This window comes from Eucalyptus grandis, chromosome 3 (genome assembly GCF_016545825.1).
Source record: "Eucalyptus grandis isolate ANBG69807.140 chromosome 3, ASM1654582v1, whole genome shotgun sequence".
NCBI lineage: Eukaryota > Viridiplantae > Streptophyta > Magnoliopsida > Myrtales > Myrtaceae > Eucalyptus > Eucalyptus grandis.
In genome coordinates, this window is record NC_052614.1 from 21752458 (window position 1) to 21776637 (window position 24180).

At 35.8% G+C, this 24180-nt stretch overlaps 2 protein-coding genes across 2 annotated transcripts; both read right to left on the bottom strand.

Annotated features, from left to right (window-relative positions):
* Window positions 1–2868: 2868 nt before the first annotated feature.
* Window positions 2869–3933, bottom strand: LOC104436955 (disease resistance protein RPV1). The gene is made up of 2 exons (XM_039310541.1): window positions 3127–3933; window positions 2869–3017 (listed from the first exon to the last, which is right to left on the bottom strand). The coding sequence occupies exons 1-2, from the start codon at window positions 3666–3668 to the stop codon at window positions 2939–2941; spliced, it is 621 nt and encodes a 206-aa protein (XP_039166475.1). The 5' UTR covers window positions 3669–3933; the 3' UTR covers window positions 2869–2938.
* A 17313-nt stretch (window positions 3934–21246) lies between these two features.
* Window positions 21247–23715, bottom strand: LOC104445391 (disease resistance protein RUN1). Its single transcript, XM_039309444.1, has 5 exons — window positions 23291–23715; window positions 23111–23184; window positions 22616–22979; window positions 21425–22508; window positions 21247–21270 (listed from the first exon to the last, which is right to left on the bottom strand). The coding sequence occupies exons 1-5, from the start codon at window positions 23713–23715 to the stop codon at window positions 21247–21249; spliced, it is 1971 nt and encodes a 656-aa protein (XP_039165378.1).
* Window positions 23716–24180: the final 465 nt, after the last annotated feature.

Consider the following 24180-nt stretch of genomic DNA (forward strand, 5'->3'; position numbering starts at 1 on the left):
CTGAACTAATAAGAAATATGGAAATATTATGTTAATATTACTTCGATGTAAACATATTGTTATTCTTTTTTTTTTAGTTTTATTACTAATTATCATTCTTTTATAAATTTCTAAAAAAATTGTAAATGTAAGGATATTTTATCATTAGAATATAAACTTCAACAAAGTAATATTAACATAATATTTCCATATTACTTTTTAGTTCAATCATCCAATTTTAGGATTAGAAATAATGTTGTTTCTGATTTTAGGTCATTCCTCAAACCATTTGATCTCCACATTAAATGTGTATATTACTTAATTTTTTTTAATTTTTATATTTTTAATAGTGATGACTTCTCTCTATACATTTTTCTTCTTTATATCGCATGGGAAGAATGATTAGATTCTCTATTTTTCAAGTGTTGTAGATTGTAGAAGTCTTGTGTTACGCACAAGATTTAAGAAATACTTCACGTTTTCTACTGTAATGTAATATCTCGTAATTTCGAGGCTTAATTATAATATAAATATGTGATTAACTTAATTTGATAAGTCGAAGAAGAAAGAACGCATGGATCATAAGAAGAATAGGAGATGGTGAGTTGCATGAGTATGTTTCATGGCATATTTGCTTAGTCACCAACTATTTCATCAGTCATTTTACGTGCGTCAGGTTTCTCTAAAAATGGTCTGTCAAATATTCTGTTTTTGTAATTTTGTTGTTGTGACAATACAATAAGGAAACAATATATATCAATCATCAATTACTAACAAATTGGTCCTCAATTATGTCCCATAATCAAGCGAGAACAACAATCAATTTTTGCTGGTAGAAGTGGCAAGTTTTGGGGACTTGAGATTGACAATGATTTGTATCACAAACAATAAAGAGAAGATGGACTCCTGTTCTGCATAACTCTTACCTTGTTGTTGTCAAGCACATGCAGGGCTTGCTCATAAATCCATAATCGACTGCGCAACTGAAACTCCTCTTGATGTTCTAGATAAACAATTTCCCTTCCAAAATCTCTCGATTGATCATCCATTATTAGCTTGTCGTCTTTGTCAATTCCAATTAGGGAACTATCTCTCAATGCTTCAATCCCCCTCTTTGGTAAAAAACCACAGGAATCCCACATATAAGTCAGAATTTGTTTGGATGATCCAATGAAAAAACATGCAATATCCAAAAATATCTGTTATTGCTCATGATCTAAACTTTCGTAAGTTATATGCAGCAGTCTTGCAGGTTATTGTTATACACATCGTCCTTTAATTTCTTAAATGTATCTTTCCATAGTTCTTCTCTCTTTTGGCGGAAGGCTGAACCTATATGTTCAACAATTAGGGAATCCTCTTTATACCGAATACGACATCCCAGATAGAGACTTATAAGCCTCGGCAGGGAGAATCCTTTCCAAATAAATGTCTACTAAATAAGGTCAATGCTTGATACCGAGTCAACTCGTTGAGTTCGTACTTGGGGTCTGCATTGGCCTTATCAAGAATACTCATGTTTCTTGTAGTTATTATGACTATACTCCCTAGGGGTGAGCATGGTCCTTGGTCCCCGCCACCCCTAACCCTGTGACCAACCCATACAGGTGTTGGTCCTCATTTTAGGACCGAGGACCGACCCTATTGAGCTGGGACCAAGGACCGGACCGACCCAATGGATTCGGTCCGATTCCAAGGTCAACCCGGACCGATCGATAATTTTTTTTTTTTGTCTTATTTTTTATACTCCCTAAAAAAGCAAACCTACAAATTCAAATTACACATCCATTGATAATGAGGCATTGTGCAACTAAACTATAAATACCAATACATATTTAGCAAATTTAAGATGACACAATAGAAATTTCGTACTTGCTAACTGCTCATCGAGATATGGGACAAGATGGAAAGTTCTTGTAATCATCTATCTTTAATATTTATAACACCATATGCAAAAGTGTTTTCCTGCATTTGATCATGTAGAGTCCACTCAACCAAAAATGAGCTTCACACCACTTGACTAGCAAATCACAAAAGAAGAATCGCAATACTACTCTACTCTTCAAAAACTTCTACCATTTGACACAAATTGAAAATCAAAGTGTAGCTGATATTTATTGGTATAATACAATTAAACTATAAAAAGTTCAAAATACTTAATATAAATCATGAATATATAACTTCACATCTTGTTAATTCACTTGAACTTATAAACACCTGAAAACAAAACAAACGACACATAATTAATACTCAACAAAAGTTTTTAATTGAAATTACTATTAGTGTTATTGATAGAACATCTCAATATAATATAATATAACAGACATTTTACTTAGATTTGAATATATAAAAGAATTATATATAATATAATATAATATACTGGGTTGGTCCGGGGTTGGACCGACCCAAAACTCTGCAGGGCCGAGAATCAACCCGCACCGGTGTTGGTCCCAGAATTTCGGGACCGAGACCGACCAGTCCCATTGGGACCTGGACTGAACAAGCGGGGTTGGGCCGGTCCAGGGTCGGTCCAGGTCGACTGAGACCGCTGCTCACCCCTAATACTCCCAGCTTTTAACCAACTACCATCTCCGACCAAGGCATTTAAGTGAATATCATCATCCATGTCATCAAGAATAACGAGGACTTTCTTATTTGAAAATTGAGATTTAGTAATGCCGATTCCCTCGTCGACATTAGACAGTGTATGTGGACTTCTTAGTATATCGCAAATGAGCTGGTCTTGTAAGTACTCAATACCCATGCATAGTGATACTTCTCGAATATTTTGTACAAAGCTAAGATGTTCGAAATCACCAGAGAGATTGTTCCACAAGACCTTAGCAAGAGTTGTCTTACCGCGTCCACACACTCCACGGATTCCGATAATTCTTGTATCATTATATTTAGGATCTATTGAGCTCATAATATATTTCACATGATCATCAATTCCAACCAACTATGTGGGATGCTTGAAAGTTGTTTTCAACAAGCTCACAACTCGTGCGACAACTAGTTCAACCAATGCTCCTTTCTTCCTGTCAAATAACACTGAATTTCAGCTATAGGAGGGCAATATCTAAATTATGTTTCAAGAAAGATCTATTCATGAGAAATTAAATAATGTTTCGGTGACAAATAATGTACCCATAGGCAAATTTCTCTGCTTCCCATCCTCTCAAGGAACCGACTTCGGCGAGCGCTTTTCTCCATTCCCCCAGTTCCATTTCGTCCACCCGACCTTCAAGTCTAGAGAATTCTTCTATAGATTCCCCTTCAAGAAGTTGCACTTCCAAGGGTCCCACTTCATCAAATATGGGCAACACTATTTGCCCGCTGCTTCTCTTGCATTTCCACATGTGAACAAGCTCGCGAAGGCCCGATTTGTCGTTAACAAATCCCCGCTCGAAAATTGGGATCGAGATCTTACACTGCGGAAGAATGTAGGGAATCCACTCATCCGCATTGTCCTTACTGCAGAACGTGTCGATTCCTGCAATGACGAGGCCATGACGGAGATCATCGAATAGCGTGCTCCACATCGGGCATACCGAGCTCAAGAACACGTCGTGATCGTTTCCTTTTGGTTTTTGCGTTCCGCCTCCAGAGTCGCCTCCATGCGGAGAGGTCGATGAGGTAGACGCCCCGTGTATCGGATCTTCTGAAGGAGTGGGTTCTTTTCTGTCCATCTCGAGAGAATTGTCCTAATACAAAGGCAGTAATGGAGATTGACGGAGCAGAGCCTCAAAAGAAAGCAGGAAACAGAGAAGATGAATATGGATATCCGAGATCCGGGAATTGCAGAAATGTCTCTCGTAACTGAATTCGGATCTACGATCAAACATAAATAAAAACTCTCATTCAACTCGTCAGAAGAAAATAGAGCAGTCGAAACAGTAAACGGAGAAGAGCAAGGAACCACAGGTTACCTGAGGAGTGCTCAGACAACACACTCCGCCCCACTGGTGTGATCTCCACGGATTCTCAGCCTTCCATTTTATATCTTCAACACAAGACTTTTTACTAACTAAAAAAAAAAAGATAATAATTTTTTCCGCAGTATTATACGGTAGGTGCCTGGCACGTGCTACTGCTTTGGATAGAAATTTGAGATCCAGCACCCTTCAACCTTCTTTTTGTTTTTTTGTCAACAGCACACTTGACCTGACTTGCTTTGTTCTGATAATAAAAAAAAAAAAAAACATATAGGAAAGAAAACCAAAAAGCAATACGGATGCTCCTACTGGCTAATCATATTCTCTGCCAACTAATTTAATGGAAATTCGATTGGGGTAAAACCTACTCTCTTTTTGTAGGATGCATGCGTAGGACAAGGTCGGATCCGACTTATTATATCACGAGAGTCTCTTACTCGCGCGGGTCAACGCCTAATGATGATGGCATGTGTATTAGTAAAGAGTTGTGGAAAAAGAAACTTATTTAATCAAAAAAAAAAAAAAAAAACAGATAGCGACTACCACACTTACGCTTAGAATCACCACTCGTTACAACGGTTTAGGATCTATTGAAAATAAGACATAGACAATTTACTAAAAATGTAATTGAGTGAGATTCTATATCCCAATTCGAAAAGAGCTACAAGAATATTAGGATCTTTAATATATCAACAATGGTGGAAGTATCTATAGTATATGAATATTGGATAATCGAGGCAATCAACAATCGATTCATAGTAATTATAGAAGGTTTCGTATGTCCTTGTCTTTGGCAAGTTGGGTAATAATGACCATCTTATTTGCACAACCAACATCTAATTGAGTTGTGGCAATATGATAAATTCATCTCATATCATAAACAAGATAGATTCTAATTGACCCATCGTTTTCCTTTCCCTAGATTCACAAGGCATTATTATAGTTGGCTCCTCCCGAGTGGGTAGAATCATGGGTTCATACTTGGCAACACATTTTTAATGTCATCCCATCTCCGTGCAAACCTTAAACGATCCGAACTTTGTGATTGACATCCCGCCATAAAATTAAGACCATGAAATCCATATCAAGTGCTTCGTGCGCTCTGTAAATGAACCTTTCGAATATTGACCTCCTCTACTTTTGCTCCCAACGAGGCGACCTGTTTTTATTGAAAGAGAACCAGGGGTTCTTTGATTGAGACTTGAGGTCCAGCACCAGCAGGGCTTCAACTTGACTTGCTTTTTCTAATTTTAACACGAAAGGTCAAAAACAAAACTACTGCGCCGTACTCACATGCTCCTCGTGCTTCTCGACACGAGTCACTGACAAGTCCACCCCTGCTCGGATGCAGTGCTCAAATGGTGCTTTTATTGAAATCTCATATCCAACACGACCATTAATAATATAAAAAAAGTAGAAAAGAGAATTAGGACGCATTTAATAACAATTTTAAGTATTTTAAGCATTTTAAGCCGTTTGGAATCTGTCCAAATTTTTTTATTTTGAAATAGAATTACATTTGGTACCGTGCTCATTGATTTTGTTCCAAATCAATTTTTTTAATTTTTAAATAATTTTTATACCTTTTTCCTTCTTTTTTTTCTCCTATTCTTCTTCTTCTTTAGGCCGGTCGCCACCGACTAGCGACAGCCAAATGAGGGCGGCAACCTCATCGAGGTTCGTCGAACCTTGTCGACCGAGCCTCACCCTGCTAGGTTGGGCGAGGCCTACTTGGCCATTGGTGGAGCCGGGCGAGGTTCGCCTAGCCACCGGCGAGGCTCGCCCAGCCTCATTGAGACTCGGCCTTACCGTATCCGGCGAGACCGAGCCTCATCGGTGGCCAAGCGAGCCTCACCAGGGTTGGGCGAGGCCCGCCTGACCATCAGCGAGGCTGGGCGAGTCTCGCAGATGGCTGCTCTTGCCTCCGGTGAGCTTGCCGGACTGGTTGCCAGTGACCGGCGGACGGCGACGACAGGAAGTGGCGGACAGTAGCAAACAGCAATAGAGGAGGGGAGAGAAGGGTTCCACCTTTTTTATTCTTTTTTTTTTTTTTTGTTCCCGGAACAATAATCAATTTTTTTTATTATTCTTGATTCTACTCCAAATTTATTCCCGAGAACAAATATATTTCCGGAAACAAAAATTTTACCAAACGCGATTATGTTCCAAAACTACTCTCGGGAACAAAAAATCAAAATCGGGTACCGTTTGGCATATTGCCAAACAGCCCCTAAGTGCGTAAAATTTAGGAGCAATGTCTACACAAATTAAGACATTATTGCACTTTTTGTAAGTTTTAAAATTCAATTGTACTTCCGTGACAATTTCTAAGACTTTCAATACACTTATTTCAAAAAATTGCATACCATACGTGTTTTAGTGAAAATAGAAATATGAAAATCGGAAACAATTTTTGTTTTTGATGAACTGAAAATGTTTCTCAAAATCAAATGGGCCTCGTCTCCAACCGATGGATGGATTTTGAGAGAGAGAGAGAGAGAGAGAGAGAGCCGTAGCCATGGAAGTTGCGACCTCTGTTGGTTAACTCCAATGGAGGTCTACAGTCACACAAGGCCACAACCTCCATGGCTGTGGGTTCAAATGAATATTTTTAGTGTCCCCAAAGAGTTAGATGCCTTGCTTTTTAATCATAAAGTTGTTTCTGAATTAGCAATCTTTTTAAAATTAGAATAATAACACAAATGTTCCATGAATTTTACTCCAATATGTAATGTGGTTCCTAAACTTTTAATTTATGTCATATTTTCCATGAGTTTTTTTATTTTTTTTTTAAAAAATTTCACTGTGATTTTTAGATTTTTGGTATATGTTCAATTTAATCCTTAAACTATATGAAAATGTTCAATATTGTTTTTTTATTAATTTAAGTTTAAAGACATTTTTGTATAATCAAGTAACTAAAATTAAATATGTATCAAAAGTCCATTGATCACATTAAAAAATTAAGAATTAAAGAATGATATTGCACGTTGGATTAAAGTTCAAGGATCACATTAAACAAATTAAAAGTTCAAGGATCATATTACATATTGAATCAATGTGACCCCTAAACTTCAGCCTAATGTATAATATGTTCCCTAGAACTTTTAATTTATTATATATAGTCTCTGAACTTTTAGTATATATTCAATATAGTCTTTGAACTTGACAAAAATTGTTCAATATTATCCTTTTGTTAATGGCATTGGATAACATTAAACATTTTTATAAAATTCAAGGATCATAATGAACATGTACCGAAAATTCATGGACCACATTGTACATTAGCCTAAACTCAAGAACCATTTATGTCATTATCCTATAACATATACTTATCCCTACCTAGTGAGAGCTTTAGATCATTATCTTGGTGAAGCAACCATCACTTCCTCACTCGTAGAGCCAAATTCCATCATAACTATTCAAATCACCATTTTTGCTCTAGTTGTGATTTGATAGATCATAATTGATTAAATTTATGAGGAAATTAGCTAATCAGACATAAACCTATTATACATAGTCTTAAATCTTCACTCGAAAGTCCAATGTAGTCCTTTCGGTCAATTTTCCTTGGAAATTATTGACGTAACGGTCCAATTATTACCAACCATCCTACATTCACACTACCATTTCATAGATTTTTTAGCAAAAATTGATTGGATAAACTATAATAGAATTTCACATAAAGGTTTAAGGATTCAATTGGTAAAATATAAAAATTTAGGAGAGTATTGATATCCGTACAATAGATTTAGGACTAATTGGATAATTTTCCGTTAAATTTCCGCTAAACTCTCAACTCATATGCAATTCAAACATAGAGTAGGCTACCATCAAAGAAGCCTTTAATGATTGGTTCTACTCGCATCTCTTTCAAAGCTTTTGATTGGTTTGCACAAATTGATCTCTTTGTAAGAGGATCGGCCAACATCGACTTGATGGGCATCTACTGAACTACAACTTTTACCTTCCTTCACTATTTTCCCAGTATGGTGATACTTCATATGCAATTCAAACATAGAGTAGGCTACCATCAAAGAAGCCTTTAATGATTGGTTCTACTCGCATCTCTTTCAAAGCTTTTGATTGGTTTGCACAAATTGATCTCTTTGTAAGAGGATCGGCCAACATCGACTTGATGGGCATCTACTGAACTACAACTTTTACCTTCCTTCACTATTTTCCCAGTATGGTGATACTTCATATGGCTATGTAAATCGTTGCCTTATTGTCACGATAAACCTTTATAGGATGCAAAGGAGTATGCAGAAAAGAGAGTATTTCTTAATAATCACTCAGCCCAAATAATTTCTTCTATTAAAGTTTTGCATTAATTTGTCAAATACTTTCCAATGAGATGCACCGAAATTAGAAGTAAATCAACTTAATTTTCCTACCGCATGTGCAATATCAGGTACTGTAGCATTCCTAGCATACATAAGACATCAAGTTATCTTAGCATATTGTTCTTAATCAGTTGATTTATCATTAAATTAACTCAACAGGACCCAAGGCACACCACTTGTTTCAATTAGGAAAGCCTAATCTACTAAGCACTTTTTCCTTAAAATGTGATTGAGTCAAAGACATTTTATTTATTATATATTCTGATTGGCGATAAAAAACAAAGGCCCAGTTCTGCTTGACCTTAATTCCCAAAATCACATCCACAGGACCAATCTTTTGAACTCTAAAAGATTTTTTTATGCAAGATAGAGTCTTCTCAACAATTTCCCAATTCGATCCAAAAAAAGGTAAATCATCAACATAAAGTGATAGAAAATGATTGGAAAAATGGAGAGTGTTTTTGGGAGAAATTGTAATATGTATTTTTCTGTATATTCATGTATAGGAGCACTGTTCTATATATGTTACAAGAGAAAAACAGGAAATAGAATATACACGATTGCACTATGATTGCGTTCCCACTTTACCAAGCTAATCACAGATTAACTAAATCAATTAATTGGCAATTTAATCGATATGGAATCGATATTTGCCATCATATTTCCAATACTCCCCCTCAAGTCGGTAGCCTATATATGTCAAGGACACCTAGCTTGCTCAAAAGGTATGTATGTTGTCTTTGACATAATGGCTTTGTAATGATATCTGCAGGCTGCTCTACAGTTCCAATTCTAGTTCCAATTCCTCTTGCTATGATGATCCCTTCTCGAATTTTGTCAAGTGGGGTGACCGCCTGCGAACCTTGCATTGGTTGCGAGTAATGAGTGCCCATCACTTGACTATTTCCATTGACTGAGCTTCCCAAGGGGATGGTGGTAGCGAATCACTAGTTTAAGCACCTGCGAAACATCCCAAAACTTTTTTTTTGTGACATAAAAAATCCTGAACTTCTATTGTGTGACACATTTACCCTAAATTATAGGGCATTTTAGTCTTTTTTACTTTTTTTTTTTCTTTTTCCTTCTCTCTTCCCTCCCCCGGTTAGCCGGCGGAGGGAAGTCGGAGTCTGGCGAGGGCTGCCCTCGCCAACATCGAGCAAGGGTCGCCCTCACTTGAGCTGGCTAGAGCGGCCCTCGCCAACGTCGGGCGAGGGGTGCCCTCGTCGGCGTTGGGCGAGGCATCCTCGCCAGCCCTCATTGACGTCAGGTGAGGCCCTCGCCCGATCTAGCAAGGGAGGCCCTTGCTTGACCCGACCAGAGGCTGCCCTTGCTCGACACCGGCGAGGGCGGCCCTCGGCTAGGTCGAGCGAGGGCGACCATCGCCGGACGCTGGCTTCCCTTTGCCAACTCCACCATGGCCGGAGGAGGGAAGAAGAAGTAAAAAGAAGAGAAAAAGAAAAAGGAAAAGCAGAAAAAATAAGACAAAAATGCCATTGGATGGGGTAAATGTGTTACGCTTTGAAAAGTTTGGGATTTTTCATGGCACAAAATTTTTTTGGGGTAAATGTGTCACTTGGGGCAAAATTTAGAGATTTTGGTGGTCTTTTCCTAATAAATAAATAAAAAGTATAAGCGAGAGTGTTTTTTTACCGAAATAAAAATACTAAACCACATTAATTTTGCGAGTTCATTTTTCTGAATGCGTGTCTTTTTTAAGGACGCTAAAAATTTATCACCGCGTTATTTTTTCACTTAAACAATAAGAATCAATTTCCATAAGGTGTCTTGAGATTTATATGTGTGTGCCCACACGCGATGATCCCGTTTTTATTAAGTGATTTACTTTTCATGATCCCTCTACCCAATAATCATATGGGTTATCACATGTCTATATGTATGGAAATTTGTCTAAATGTGTATGAGGCAACGATATTTATCTTTTGGATGGGTCAGGCGGCAACAACAATTTATCCAATGAAAAAAGGCACGACTCAAAACGGGACTCGAATAAGATGGACTAAAGACTCGATAAAAATTCAAGGTTACCCCCAAAATTTTAGGAACATGATTAATTACAAAAAGAAAAAATTACCGAAATAGTCCTAAACATATTATACTTTTGTCAATTCAGTCTTAAACATTTTGATTGCACTAATTGAGTCCTAAATATTTTTAAGTTTTACCAATTGAGTTCATCCAATCAATTTTGATGAAAAATCATTGATATGGACGTTGATAGTCTTACATGGTACAGTTAGGACATGGACAAATTTTATTATCCTTCAATTTTTTATTTACTCCAGCCCTTAGTGATGGTCACCCTTCCAGCCAAGGTCACCCTCCCGGGCTTAGGTGAGGTCGCCCTCGCCGAGATCTAGCAAGGCTGGCAAGGCTTTGCTTTGCCAAACAAATAGGAACAGGTCGAGGGAATCTCTAGCATGGACACATGGCTTTCACAGGAAGATGAGAACCACGAGTTGGAGAGTAATTTTGAGGTGCAGATGTGGCAACGGCGAGGACAAGCCTCGTTGGGCCTTGGAGTTGCCTCTCGCTAGATCTCGGCAAGGGTGACCATGCTTGAGGCCAACGAGGGCAACCCTTGCCAATCGCAGCTTGTGGCCAATTTCTAGCCATCATCTAGGCCTAGTGACTGGCAGAGGAAGAAAACAAAATAAAAGAAGAAATAAAAGAAAAAAAATTAATAATATTTGTTCACGTCAATGCCGGTCATGCCATGTAAGACGGCTGGCATTCATATCACCGATTTCCGTCCAAAATTAGCCAAATGAACTAAATTGGCAAAACATGAAAACGTTTAGGATTGAATTAGTAAAAGTGCAATAGATTTAGGATTGTTTTGGGTAATTTTCCCTTATAAATATGAACATCTGCTACAAGTTTAAGTTGAAGGAATAGATGAAGAGAAATGTTTGATCTTTAAATCAAGTAGAAGAATTTTAATATAAATGTTTGATGAGTTACAACAATATTAGATCTACTTATTTCTTTTGACATGGAAAGAACTTTATAAATGCAGTTGCATTCAGTTTGTAATCAAGTTCTCTGGAAAACTGGAAATCTTAATACATGCATGGATCGAGTGTAAAAATATGAAGCAAGGTCAAAAACGAAATCATAATAATTCTATGAGGTTAGAAAATTTGGATATCTCACGATATAAGGAAAAAAAAATTGATACTCCTTATTTCAATTTAGGGAAATTGGAAATGAATTTTTGTTTGATATACCTTGATTGCAAAAAATAATTTTCCACGTTCATAGTTAGATGGTCACCCTAGATTTCTCCATTGCTCGAACCCTTTGATGCCACCAACTCTTCTAAGAGCTTGCCGCCACTTCACTATTTCCTAGGAGCTAAAGTCCCTTTTGCTCCAAACGTAGGAAGCTATCCATGTACATTGAGGTTTTGAGCTTCACATCATTAGGTGTCACATCATAAAAATTGGGAGAAGATGGGTATGTAGAACATACAGTCATCGAGCACTTGCTCAATGATGCCACTTATTCTTTTGTCCGATCAAGCTCTTTGTCACACATGAAAACATGAATCTCGACATCAACCAAAGCATGGTACAAAATGTTGGTGAATCCTCTACAAGTATCGGCCTCTCTAAAACTTAAAAATACCTGGTACTTATCCCTTAATGGATTGTTGATGCTGATTCTTTTTTCTAATATCGCCATAAAAGCTCACTTCGTACTTAGCAAGGTCACCTCTCTCTCTCTCTCTCTCTCTCTCTCTCTCTCTCTCTCTCTGTAGGCACCGTTGAAACACTTTTTCATCTAACACATTGCACTGGCTATAGGCAATTTCGCAAGAAGCCGAAGATGTTTTGCAGATCTCGATACAAGTCGATGACTTAATATTGAAGTCACGGCGAAGACTTTTTAAGACTCATCAAAGGACCGTTGAAATACCATCAATTTTAGAGAGACTTGAGATATGAGGCAATTACCAATCCATGAGGGAAATTAAAAATGACTTAGCTGACATAAACAACAATTGGCAATCCATAAATTTCAACCTAGAGCTAAGTGGCGTCGTTAATAAAAAAAAATTGCTTCCAAATAATGAACAGGAAATGTTATGGCCACACAAAGGATGATTATTTGAACTTTGACCCCATATGCCTTATTAAAAAAAAAAAGTGTATGGGCAGCTTCGCAGCATGTACAACGTCCAATTTGCAGTCAATAAAGTTGATATATTTAAAAATAACCAGGTGAAGACCAATTGAGAAAATCGATTCCAAGAATACATGGATTAAGCTGGTTTAAGAATAGTGCAGTAGCCTAAAAAGCTTTAGTCAAAGTTATGATGATTCTTCTATTACGATCCTGGCTGATTTATTAATCGTCCTACATGATATCATTAATATTAATATCAGTAATTTCTAATTAAATTGATATATTATTAAAAAATTTATTATTAAATTGATCAAATTAAAATATTTATAATTAAATTTTTATTTTGATATTTTTTGACCGATATTACAGTTTATTTTCATTGTCATGTCTCAAATCCGTTTGTTTAGTATTAGTTGGCGTTGGAGCTTGCTTTCTTTCTTTCTTTGCCGTGGGCCCCATTTCATTTTATTATTGGAGGTGACAAATCCAAGCGATCCCTCTTTCTCTCCCTTCACTCTCTCTCCTCCGAGAACAGCAGAGTCTCTCACCTACCGCCACGTCATCATTATCAGGTCGACATACTCTCTTTTTTATTTTATTTTTTCCGTCATAAGGCCGATGTACCTTTTCACGCGCCCAATTTCTTTCGAGTTTCTTCTTCGTGCTCGTCACATGGCTTTGACTATGTAGACGACATCCGTTCACCTACTTTTTTAACTTTTGGATAAATAAAAGAAGATTCTCTGACGAAATGTTCCTGAAGAATCACCTCTCATGAATCATGATAACACACGAGATTCTGGATAATTAGAAAAATCTCCTTTGCAAACGTTGGATTTGCTTCATTCTCCAAAAAAAGGGTCCACAGGAGCGCTTCCCCGTCATATATGTACTATTCACCATGGAGTATTTATTTTCATTTCTTCGCCTTAATGCCTTCGTGTTAAAAAGCAAAAACTTGTGCAAATTTTTTACAACCTTATTTCCTTATTGGTAACTATTAGGAGATTAGCACAAGACAATTGGCGTAGTTTGAAGGTCAAACCAAACCAAATTGTATAAGTAAAATTTGACGAAAAATGAAACCAATTAAATCATATCATAGTCAAGAATTAACCAACCCAAACCATTTTTTGGGGATTGATTCGGTTTAGTTGTTGTTTCTTCTTTCATCTTTTTCTCTCTACCTATTGTAACTTCTCACAACAAGTCATAAATTTCACACAAAATAAAAATCAAACCTATTTTGATAGGCTACTTCACATATAAATGGCAGAATTAATTGACAAAATGAATAATCCATACAATACGATTTCGCAATTTGATTTGGTTTCTCAAAAGTTGAAACCAAACCAAACCTCAAAAAATCGAGATATGATTTGAGGAAAATTAAAATTGACTTAGCTGACCAAAAGATTCTTTACGAGTTTCGAAGTATTTAGAGTTATTATGGGGATCATAAGATTGGACTAGACATCAACACCAATGGTAATACATAGCTTCCAAACTAGAGAGAAATGGCTTTGTTAGAAATTTTTTGAAACATTTGCTTCCGAATCGTGAACAGGACATGCTGAGGCGACAAGTCGAGGATTATTATTAGGAAGTTCTTGCTCATAGCACCAATTAGCCAACCCACGCCTAATAAGTGGATTTATTGATTGTGCACCATATGAAAAAAAAAAAAAAAAAGTGTTTTGAAAATGACAAATTTTACACGTGGATGTCTAACTTAATAATAAGGGGCATTCGTCGATAAAATCCTTATTACAAAGATGTACACTTTAAATATTTGAATTTGACCCCATTTTCTATAAAAAGAAAATATGCAACTTCAAAGAAAATGCAACTTTCAAATTATAGTCAATAAAGTTAACGGCTTTAAAAATAGGGTTAATATTACGAAGAATCTCAAACTGGCTCACATATAACAAATTTATCCTAAGCCAAAAACTTCAAACTAGTATATATGTAATAAATTTATCTTAAACAAATTTTTTGACCACCAAAAACCTCAAATTGATATACCTATGATAAATTTATCAAAAATTAATTTTTTGACCCACTAAAAACTAAAAACTAATATATTTATTATATGAAAAATCACAAAACTAGTAGACATGTGATAAACGGAGGATAAAACCCTAAATAAGCACACCCGTCAATTGCAAGTATCATTTAACTCAGCAATTTGATAGTAAATATAATGCAAACTAACGAATGGTAAATTTGTGATAAGCATACCGGTTTAGGGTTTTTGATGGTTAAAAATTTAGTTTAAAATAAAATTATAATGAGTATATTGACTTAAATTTTTTTATGAATGTATGATATTGACTTTCTCTTTATCTGTGAACCATTCGTACGGGCTTTGCGTAAATTCAACCTCAATTTCATTCACCAACCACTTGAAAAATATTATGCTCAGTTGAAGCAACAGAACTAGTGCCGCACTAACAGTACATACAATGTTCGCAACATTTATTTCCCTACTGAGTTAGCACTTGAAAGCCACATGTTCGACGAAGAAGAGAAAGCAGGAGATCTTACAGGCTACCTAGACGTGAAATTATGACATAAGACAAGCCGACATAAGACAAGCCAACATAAGTATTAAAATATTTAATGTTTAAATATTCTAGGAGTCAACATGGCACCTGGAAGTTCTGTTATGTGAGTTCCACGAATGTCCAAGATCCTCAAATTCTGCAGTTTCTCAATGCTTTGAGGTAATTCCGCAATTGATGTAGATTTCAAGTCTAGCTCAGTCAATGATACCAACTTTCCGATTGAGTCAGGGATCTCTTTCAACAAGAGACATCCTCGTAATAACAAGCGTTGTAGAGACGCTAGGGAGTCTATGGAGTCTGGAAGTTGAGCAAGTTTATGGCATTTCCTTAGATCAATGAGAGACAAAGATGTTAGATTGCCTATGGAGCTGTGTATGTGGGCCAACAATGCACAATTAAAGGCATTGAGGGTTTCGAGCTTCTTCAAAGAACCAATTGATTCGGGTAATTCTTCAATCCCTGAATAAGACAAGTCCAACTGAATCAACGACATGAGGGAGCCCATGGACTCAGGAAATTTTCTAATCCCTGAATGAGATAGGTCCAATTGAGTTAACAACCCAAGAGAGCCCATGGAGTGTGGTAATTCTTCAAGATATGAATAAGATAGGTCCAACTGAGTTAACGACTCAAGGGAGTCCATGGATTCAGGTAATTTATCAATCTCGAATGAGATAAGTCTAGCTGAGTTAACAACTTAAGTGAGCCTATGGATTCAGGGAAGTTGAGCAAGTCGTGGACACCATGAGGCACATAAAATCTCCAGCTTCATCAAATAACCTTTTGATATTGGAATCTCTCGTATAGCTGTGTCATTTATGAGAAGCTCCCTCAATTGTTCCATTCTACCTATTCCTGTCGGTAGTTCCTCCAGTCTCCTACAACCGTTGACATTCAAAGAGATAAGGGACTTGATGTGCATGATAGAATGATGAATCATTTCCAGATTCTCACATTCTTCAAGAATCAAAAGCTCCAAGCTTTCGAAAGTAGACAAGTCAGGAGTGCTTCTTAAAGAAAGACAACCCGTAAGGTTGAGAACTTTGAGCTGGGTTGCCATCTGAAGAAAGAAAGAGATAGCTCAATGAGATTTTCCACTACTCTTTGTTCTTTTAGACATTTTAAATTTCCTCAGAAAAACCCACGCTCCACTACTCCTTATCTTATGCTACCATTGCTATGATGCTCCACTACTTCACATTTGTTTTATTTAAATGTTTCTTAAGTAGTAGTGTTTGGCTATGTCACCAACACATAAATGTCTATTACAGAAACAATGTTACCGACATAAAAGTGCCCTCTAGCACTCACAAAAATAACATATAGTTCACCCTCACAAAATTAATTATAAAGCAATGCACTTATTTTGAAGTAGCGTTAACTTTTGTTTCTACTATAAATTATTCTAACTATTCAAATAGTATTTCATGTAAAAAGCAATTAGAGCATTTGTGTGATCGTAATGAAACCATTGGTAAATAGTTGTAACTTTTCATTTGCCGTTAAAGAAGATAGATATAGATATATAACTAGAATCGTTAAAAAGTCAATACTTTTACCTGGGAGAAATTAGCTTAGAAGCCAAAAACAATTTAGATTAAAAAAAATCACGATAGGCAAAATACTATAATTATATTTTTAATAGATGTTAATTAATTTAGTTTAAAAGTTCTTTTAGTATGTGCACAGGCTTCTAGTACATTTAGATGCCTATAAGCTCCTCTTGTATTTAGAGGAAGATTCTTAATTTGAGGAAGAATATTAAACCTTTCTAAATGAAAGAAAGGAGAACTTGGTGCGATTGGGACTTCGACAAAATGTGATTATTAACAAGAGATATGTCATTTCTTCATCTTACCTTCAGTGGATCCCATCCTCCCCAATCCTCTGAAATCTCACTCCACGATAGATTGAGCACTACTAATTTTTTGGATGAAAATTGGCCGCTTCAAATTCGAGGACAACGCTCCCCATTGAAGCCATCTTAATTGAGGAAGTAAATTTTGAAAATCTCCAATGAAATTCCCACCACACACTTGAAGGTACCTCAAGTGGACTAGTTCTTTAAATTGTTCACCTTTGTAGCTTCTTTTGTAGCCATATTCGTCAAAACGAAGGGCCTCAATCTTACAAGTGCCCTACAATTAGGAAACAAAGGAGACCGTAAGATTGAATGATGACATGAGACCAACTGCATATAAGAAAAGACATACTGATTTCATTTACTAATATACTATTATCGTGCAAGCTTCTCCCTTTCAACTTTGTGAAGAGGTAGATTTTGATTGCTAAAGCAGTCAATGCAGCTTTTGGGTTGATATATCATTCTCTTTGCACATCTATTGAGTGCAAGATACCTAAGAAGGAATGGTAAGGTAGATTAATTATTCTCCTTTTTGAGTATTTGGATGTCCAGCATATACACATGTTAGTGAAGGCAAACTAGAGCCTAGAGCAAAATAAAAAAATAAAAAAAATTCATCTTTCTTGGTTATGTTTCTAGTGTAAAGGTTATAGATTTTGGAGTACTGATTTATTTAAGATTATTAGTAGTAAAGATGTTATTTTTGATGAGTTTGCTATGCTTCTTCCTAAGAATGAATCATATGTTCCTTGTGATGAAAATTCAGAAAGCATTGTGGAGAAGGTAGAGCTTGAAGCATTTTCGTCGCAAACAATTCAGTCATCTACTAACAATATTGAGCTCGAAGAACCTAAAGAGGAATAATTTTTTGTTATCAAAGATAGACAAAGAAGGACAATGGAGCCTCCATAGAAATATGGGTTCTCAGATTTTGTTGCGTATGATCTTTCAATTACAAAGTCGGTAGAGTATAGTTACAAAGAAGCTTTCTCTTTAAAAGATTCAACAAAGTGGTTAGTTGCCAAGAATGAACAGATGGAATTTCTTGAAAAAAATCAAACTTGGAAGCTTGTCAAGCCACCAAAAAAGAAGAAAATGGTACATTGCAAATGGATTTTCAAAAGAAATGAAGGTATTCCTGGACTTGAAGACATCGGGTACAAAGCTCGTTTAGTTGCTAAAGGCTATAATCAAATTGAGGGAATAATCTTAATGATGTGTTTTCACATGTCGTTAAATATAGCTCCATTCGGGTTTTTCTTGCGTCAATTGTTATGCATGATTTATAGTTGGAACAAGTTGAAGTAAAAATAGTTTTCTTGCATGGTGAACTTGACGAGAAAATCTATATGAATCAACCAAAGGGTTTTCAATTTTAAGGTAAGGAAGATCATGTTTGTCTATTGAAAAAGTTTATATATGACCCTATAATCGCCTAGATAGTGGTATAAAAGGTTCAATTTAGTTATGGTGCAATTTGGCTATTATAATAGCAAATACAATAGTTGTTATATCTGCGCAAACTTCCAAGTGGCTCCTTTATTTATCTGTTATTATATGTTGATGATATGTTGATTGCAGCAAAAGATAAATCTGATTTATAGAATTTGAAGGCACAGTTAAGCGCTGAATTTGACATTAAAGATTTAGGTGCGGTGAAGAATATCTTAGACATGGAAATTTGGCGAGACGGAAAAAGGGAAATTTTTTTGTATCTCTCCCTAAAAAACTAAATTGAAAAGGTGTTACGTTGTTTTGATACGAAAGATGCCAAACCGGTAACTACTTCTCTTGATATTAAATTATCAGCAAGTTTATGTCCACAAACTGATGAGGATATAAAATATATGTCACATGTTCCATACTTCAGTATAATTGGTAGCCTTATGTATGCCATGGTTTGTACTCGACACAACATATTACATACTGTTAACATAGTAAGTAGATATTTATCACGCTCGGGCAAAGTTTATTGGCAAGCTGTGAAGTTGATTTTGAAATATTTGAAAGGTACTTCTGATTTTAGTTTAGAGTTTGGGAAAACTAGTGACAGTCATACTAAACATATTAATTCTTATTATGCTGGTGACCTTGATATAAGGAAGTCTTTGATTGGGTGTATCTTTACTATTGAATGTTGTACAATAAGTTGGAAAGCTACTTTACAATATACAATTGCTTTATCTACTATAAAAGCAAGGTATATAGTTATTGCAAAAGCAATTAAAGAGGCCATATGGTCAAGAGATTTATTTGAGGAGCTCAATGTGGATTATGGTGTGACTATTGTCCATTGTGATAGTCAAAATGTTATACATCTTACTAAAGATCAAATATATCATGAGCGAACGAAGCACATTGATGTTTGGTATTATTATATTCAAGACACTCTTTTCGATGGCTAAGATTGGTACAGAAAACAATCTAGCTAATATGTTGACAAAGCCCTTGCCCGCTGCCAAATTCGAGCATCACTTGGATTTGGTTAATATTTGCAATGCTTAGATTTGGTTAATATTTGTGATGCTTGGATTTGGTTAATATTTGCCACAACAAAGTTTTACTCTAGTGGGAGGAGAAGATTTTGTTACTTATGTAAAATTCAAGCCAAGATGGAGGTTTGTTGAGTTGTCTTGAATTATTTATGGGTTTGGGCCAATGTTAGGGCCTAAGAGCAATATAAATATTAATTTTCTCAAGTTATTAACTTAAGAATTTAAAATGGAAAGAGTCTTAGATTTTTTAACCACCTTTTGTAATAATTGAATTTTTATAGTGGATTTTACTTTTTCTCTCCCCATGATTCTTCTCAATTTTAATTTCATTATTGTTTCCACAGTTTTAAGAATATGGATGATCGAAATCTTGAGATTGGAGTGTGCAGCAAAAAGCTAAAAGCTTTTGAGCGTTAAAATATCTAAGAAAAATATTTATGGCTCTATCAATCCAGTTTATTGTAAAATTTCAACTTTTTTCTTCTAATGCCTTATTTTAATCCAGAGGTCTTACCACAAAACATATGCCATTTAGTTGTACACATATTAAATTTTAGTTATATATATACAATTTCTGGATATTTCATTTATTATGTGCAATGGGCTCATATGTGACCAATAAGTACCGTTAAAATAATTTTTTTACCAAATAATAATATCAAAAGATCAATATCATATTGGACTCAAATTTGACAAATACAGAATATTAAAAGATAAAAAAAAAAAAAGATATCCATCATCATAAAAAAATATTATATAACATGCTTTAGAAATAAATTAATATAATGAAATTAGCCGTCATAGAAGAAAAAAAGTACATTTTTAAAGAGTTCTGTTGCATCACTACATATATTTGAATAATGAATATAACAAAATGTATGATAAGTAATAGCTGTTATCATTGAAAAGTTGTGTTGATACTCATTATGAGAAAATATTTTTTTCGTTTTACAAAAGTGATGATAACAGATCGATAAAAAATTATGTAATATGATAGCATATATTTAACAAATGATAATATAAATTAACTAAATATTTGCTAAATAAGGTAATCACTAAGAATTGAGAGATGCAGAAATAATTATTATAGCTTGATAGCCTATATTTAACAAATAAATGTTATCAGGGAATAGAAAAATTATCTATCTTCACAAAAGAAACAAAATAATTGTTAGCAAATTCATAGAAATAAAATTTTCCACTATTATGAAATGTCTATAGAACAAAAATAGTATATGTTTAGAGCGTTATACTAACAGTGGTGCATATATCATAAATGAATACGAAAGCCCCAAGAGTAAATTTGATGGTGTTAACTAGCAATTGACGATAAATGAATTATTTGCACAAACTGCGAAAAATAAAGGACTACTTTGAGCAAAGAAAGAATAGATGGGGGACCTAATATGTACTTAATCCAACTCGAAAAATACATGAACCAGGATAGCTAATCATTACAAATGAATTTCAAGTGAGTAAACGGAATTCCATATTCGATCTCATAGATACTTATCAAATTCTGTGGAAAGCATGGTGGTCTCCTTTATCATAGCAAACAACTCAAAAGAAGTCAATACTGTAGCCCCGGGGGAAGGCGTCGCGGGGATCGCCGGTGGGCCTCCCATAACCCCGAAGGGTTGTGTGGCGGGGGCTCCTTGGGGAGCCTATATTTTTCGAGGGGGCTTCCTCCCTCTACCCCGACTTTCCAGGTTAGTAGAAGAAAAGAAAGAAAGAAAAGACCTCACAAAAATTCAAAAGAAGAATCCAAACATTTGCGTGTAACTAATATGTGGGAAAAGCATGGCCCCCCATAATTTATAGTTGTCAGGTTTTATCTGAAAGTGCTCTTTCAAACATAACGCTTTTTTAGTTTTGTTCTTGCATTGAAGTTACCAAAAGGAGAGTGTTCTAATCACAATCCTCAGTTATGTCCTATAATCAGGCAAGAACAACAATTAATCGTACGAGCTCTTTTTATTGGTAGAAGCAGCTAGTTTTGGGGATTCGAAACTAACTATAATCTCAAACAATAAAGGAAAAATGGAATCACATTTATTGAGTAAGACGAGTAGAGGAAAACACTTACCTTGTTGCTGTCAAGCACATACATTGCTTCTTCATATTTCCATAATCTGCTACGCTCTTGTGGCTCCTTTGGATTTTCTAGATGAACAATTTTCTGTCCTAGATCTCTCAGTTGATCATGCATCCTTAGCTTGTCATCTTTGTCAATCTCAATTAAAGACATACGACTCAATACTTCAATCCCATTTCTCGGAAAAAAACCACAAGCATCCCACATATAAATAGGACTTTGCTTAGATGATCCAATAAGAAAACATGCTATATCCAAAAAAATTTGTTGCTCCATATCATCTAATTCTTCATAACATATCCTCAACATCTCTTGTACTTGTTGATGAGGCACTTCCATTAATTTCCTTGATATATTATTCCATACTCCTCTACTCTGTTCATATAAAAATGAACCTATAACTTTAAGAGCCAAGGGAAGTCCTGCTATTATGGATACGATACTATGAGAGAGAATCTCATAATCTTTAACTGGATAATCCTTTTGAAATGCATATCTACTAAATAAAATCAATGATTCATTCAAAGTCAACTTATTGACTTCATACTCATGGTCCACCTTAGCCTCGTTGAGAAATTTCATGTTTCCAGTTGTGACGATGACTATACTTCCTGCTTTAAACCAACTAATGTCTCCGATCAAAGCATTAAAATCAGTAATGGCATCTATATCATCAAGAAGTACGAGAACTTTCTTATCTATAAATTGAGACTTGATGACACCGATTTTATCAGTAGACACATTGTTTGGACTTCTTAGTATATCATCAATGAGCTGCCTTTGCAGACATTCAATACCCTTGTGCAGAGATGTTTCTCGAATATCTGCCACGAAGCTAAGATGTTTGAAATGACTAGAAAGCTTGTCGTACAGGACCCTTGCAAGAGTTGTTTTACCAACGCCAATATTTCCCCAAATTCCGACAATCCTTGTATCATTAAATTTAACATCTATCAAGCTCGTAATGTGTTTCAAATGTTCATCAATTCCCACCAACTCTTTAATTAGCTGAGAAGTTCCATATAACTCGCTCCTAATCTCCTCGACAATAGTTTTTACCAGTGCTCCTTCATACCTGTCATAAAACAATCACTTTTAGTATAGAATGGCTAAATTTATATTTTTTTCAAGAAAGATCTATCTGTGGGAAATTAAATAATGTTTTGGTGGAGAATAATGTACCCATTCTTATCCCTCTCTGACTCCCATCCTCTCAGGGAACAGACTTCTCGAAGCGCTTTTTTCCATTCCTCCACAACTTTTTCACTTAAATTCTTTTTCCACTTCTTAAAAGCATCTCCATATCTCCCTCTAAGATTTCGCAGCTGCGCGACATCCACTTTGTAAAATATGGGAAACACTTTTTGCATTCCACTTCTCCTGCAATTCAACATCAAAACCAAATCGCGAAGACACCATTGGCTAGAAGCGTAATTCTCTGAGATAATCGGGATCACAATCTTCGATTGCATAATGATGCTGAGAAGCTCTGCACCAATCTGCTCACCACGACGGAGGTTGTCATCTTCCTTAAACACATGAATTCCTGCGTCCACGAGGATAGTATAGAGATAACTGGTAAAGCCTTGGAAGTGTCTTTCCCTCTAAAGCTTAAGAACACTTCACACGCCTTTGCTTTCAGCTTTTCGGTTCCGACTTCATAATTGTCTATCGAACTCATAATCCTTTTGGTTCCATTTAACGCGATCATAATTTCGTTGACAACACGTTTAACCAATTTTCCTTCATGCCTGTTAAATAGCAATAAATTTCAATATAGGACAGCAATATTTATATTTTTATATAAAGTATCTATTTATGAGAAATTGAATAATGTTTTGGTGGAGAATAATGTACCCAAATTCTTCCACTATCCATCCTGACACTGAACTGATTTCTCGGAGCGCTTCTATCCAGTTATTCACAACCATTTCGCCCATTTTCTTTTTATGTGCATAGATATCATTTCTAAATTGCCTGGTAAGATGTTTCAATTGTGAGGGTTTCACCTTGTAAAATATAGGCAACACTAGTTGCCCTTTGCTTCTCCTGCACTCTAATATATGAGCTAGCTCCTTAAGGCACCATATGCTGGAAGCAAAGTTTTCAGAGATAATCACAATCGAGATCTTAGTCTGCGAAATAACAGAAAGAAGATCCAAATTAATCTTCGCACCAACACGGATCTCTGCATCTCTGTACACGTGAACTCCTGCATCAACAAAGCTAGTATAGAGATAATCGACGAAACCCTTACGGGTGTCTGACCCTCTAAAGCTCATAAATACTTCATAACCTTTTTCTTTCGACTTTTTGGTTCCGCGTCCAAAATCACCACTATGTGGAGAGGCTGATGAGGAAGACGCCCCGTGAATTGAATCTTCTAAATGAGTGGGTTTTTCTTTTTCCACCTCGAGAGGATTATACTAATTCAAAGAGTAAAAGAGATTGATGAAGCAGAGACTCAAAAGAAAGCAGGAAACAGAAAACAGACATATATATAATCCCAGATCAAAAACTCATCAGAACTCAATTCGGAGCTACTTAGGAAAAAAAAAAACTCTCACACAAGTCATCAGAAGAAAATGGAGCAACCAAAGCTGGAAACAGAGGAGAAGAGAAGAGTAAGGAGTCATCGATTACCTGAGGATTGCTCAAGAGCACTTCGAAGTCATTCCCTTTCTGCTGTTCGTCTCCGCCTTTGTAATGTCCTCCGTGCAGGGGGATCGATGAGGAAGAGGCCCCGG

Bases quoted from the DNA above. Each gene is read 5' to 3' on its own strand.
- LOC104445391 (XM_039309444.1), bottom strand. From the start codon at position 23,715: ATGAGCTTTAGAGGGTCAGACACCCGTAAGGGTTTCGTCGATTATCTC. The intron at 22,980-23,110 runs GTTCGATAGACA...TCGTGGACGCAG, and splicing joins TGGAACCAAAAGGATTATGA to GAATTCATGTGTTTAAGGAA. The intron at 22,509-22,615 runs GTACATTATTCT...GTTTTATGACAG, and splicing joins TCAGAGAGGGATAAGAATGG to GTATGAAGGAGCACTGGTAA.
- LOC104436955 (XM_039310541.1), bottom strand. From the start codon at position 3,668: ATGGACAGAAAAGAACCCACTCCTTCAGAAGATCCGATACACGGGGCG. The intron at 3,018-3,126 runs GTACATTATTTG...GTTATTTGACAG, and splicing joins GCAGAGAAATTTGCCTATGG to GAAGAAAGGAGCATTGGTTG.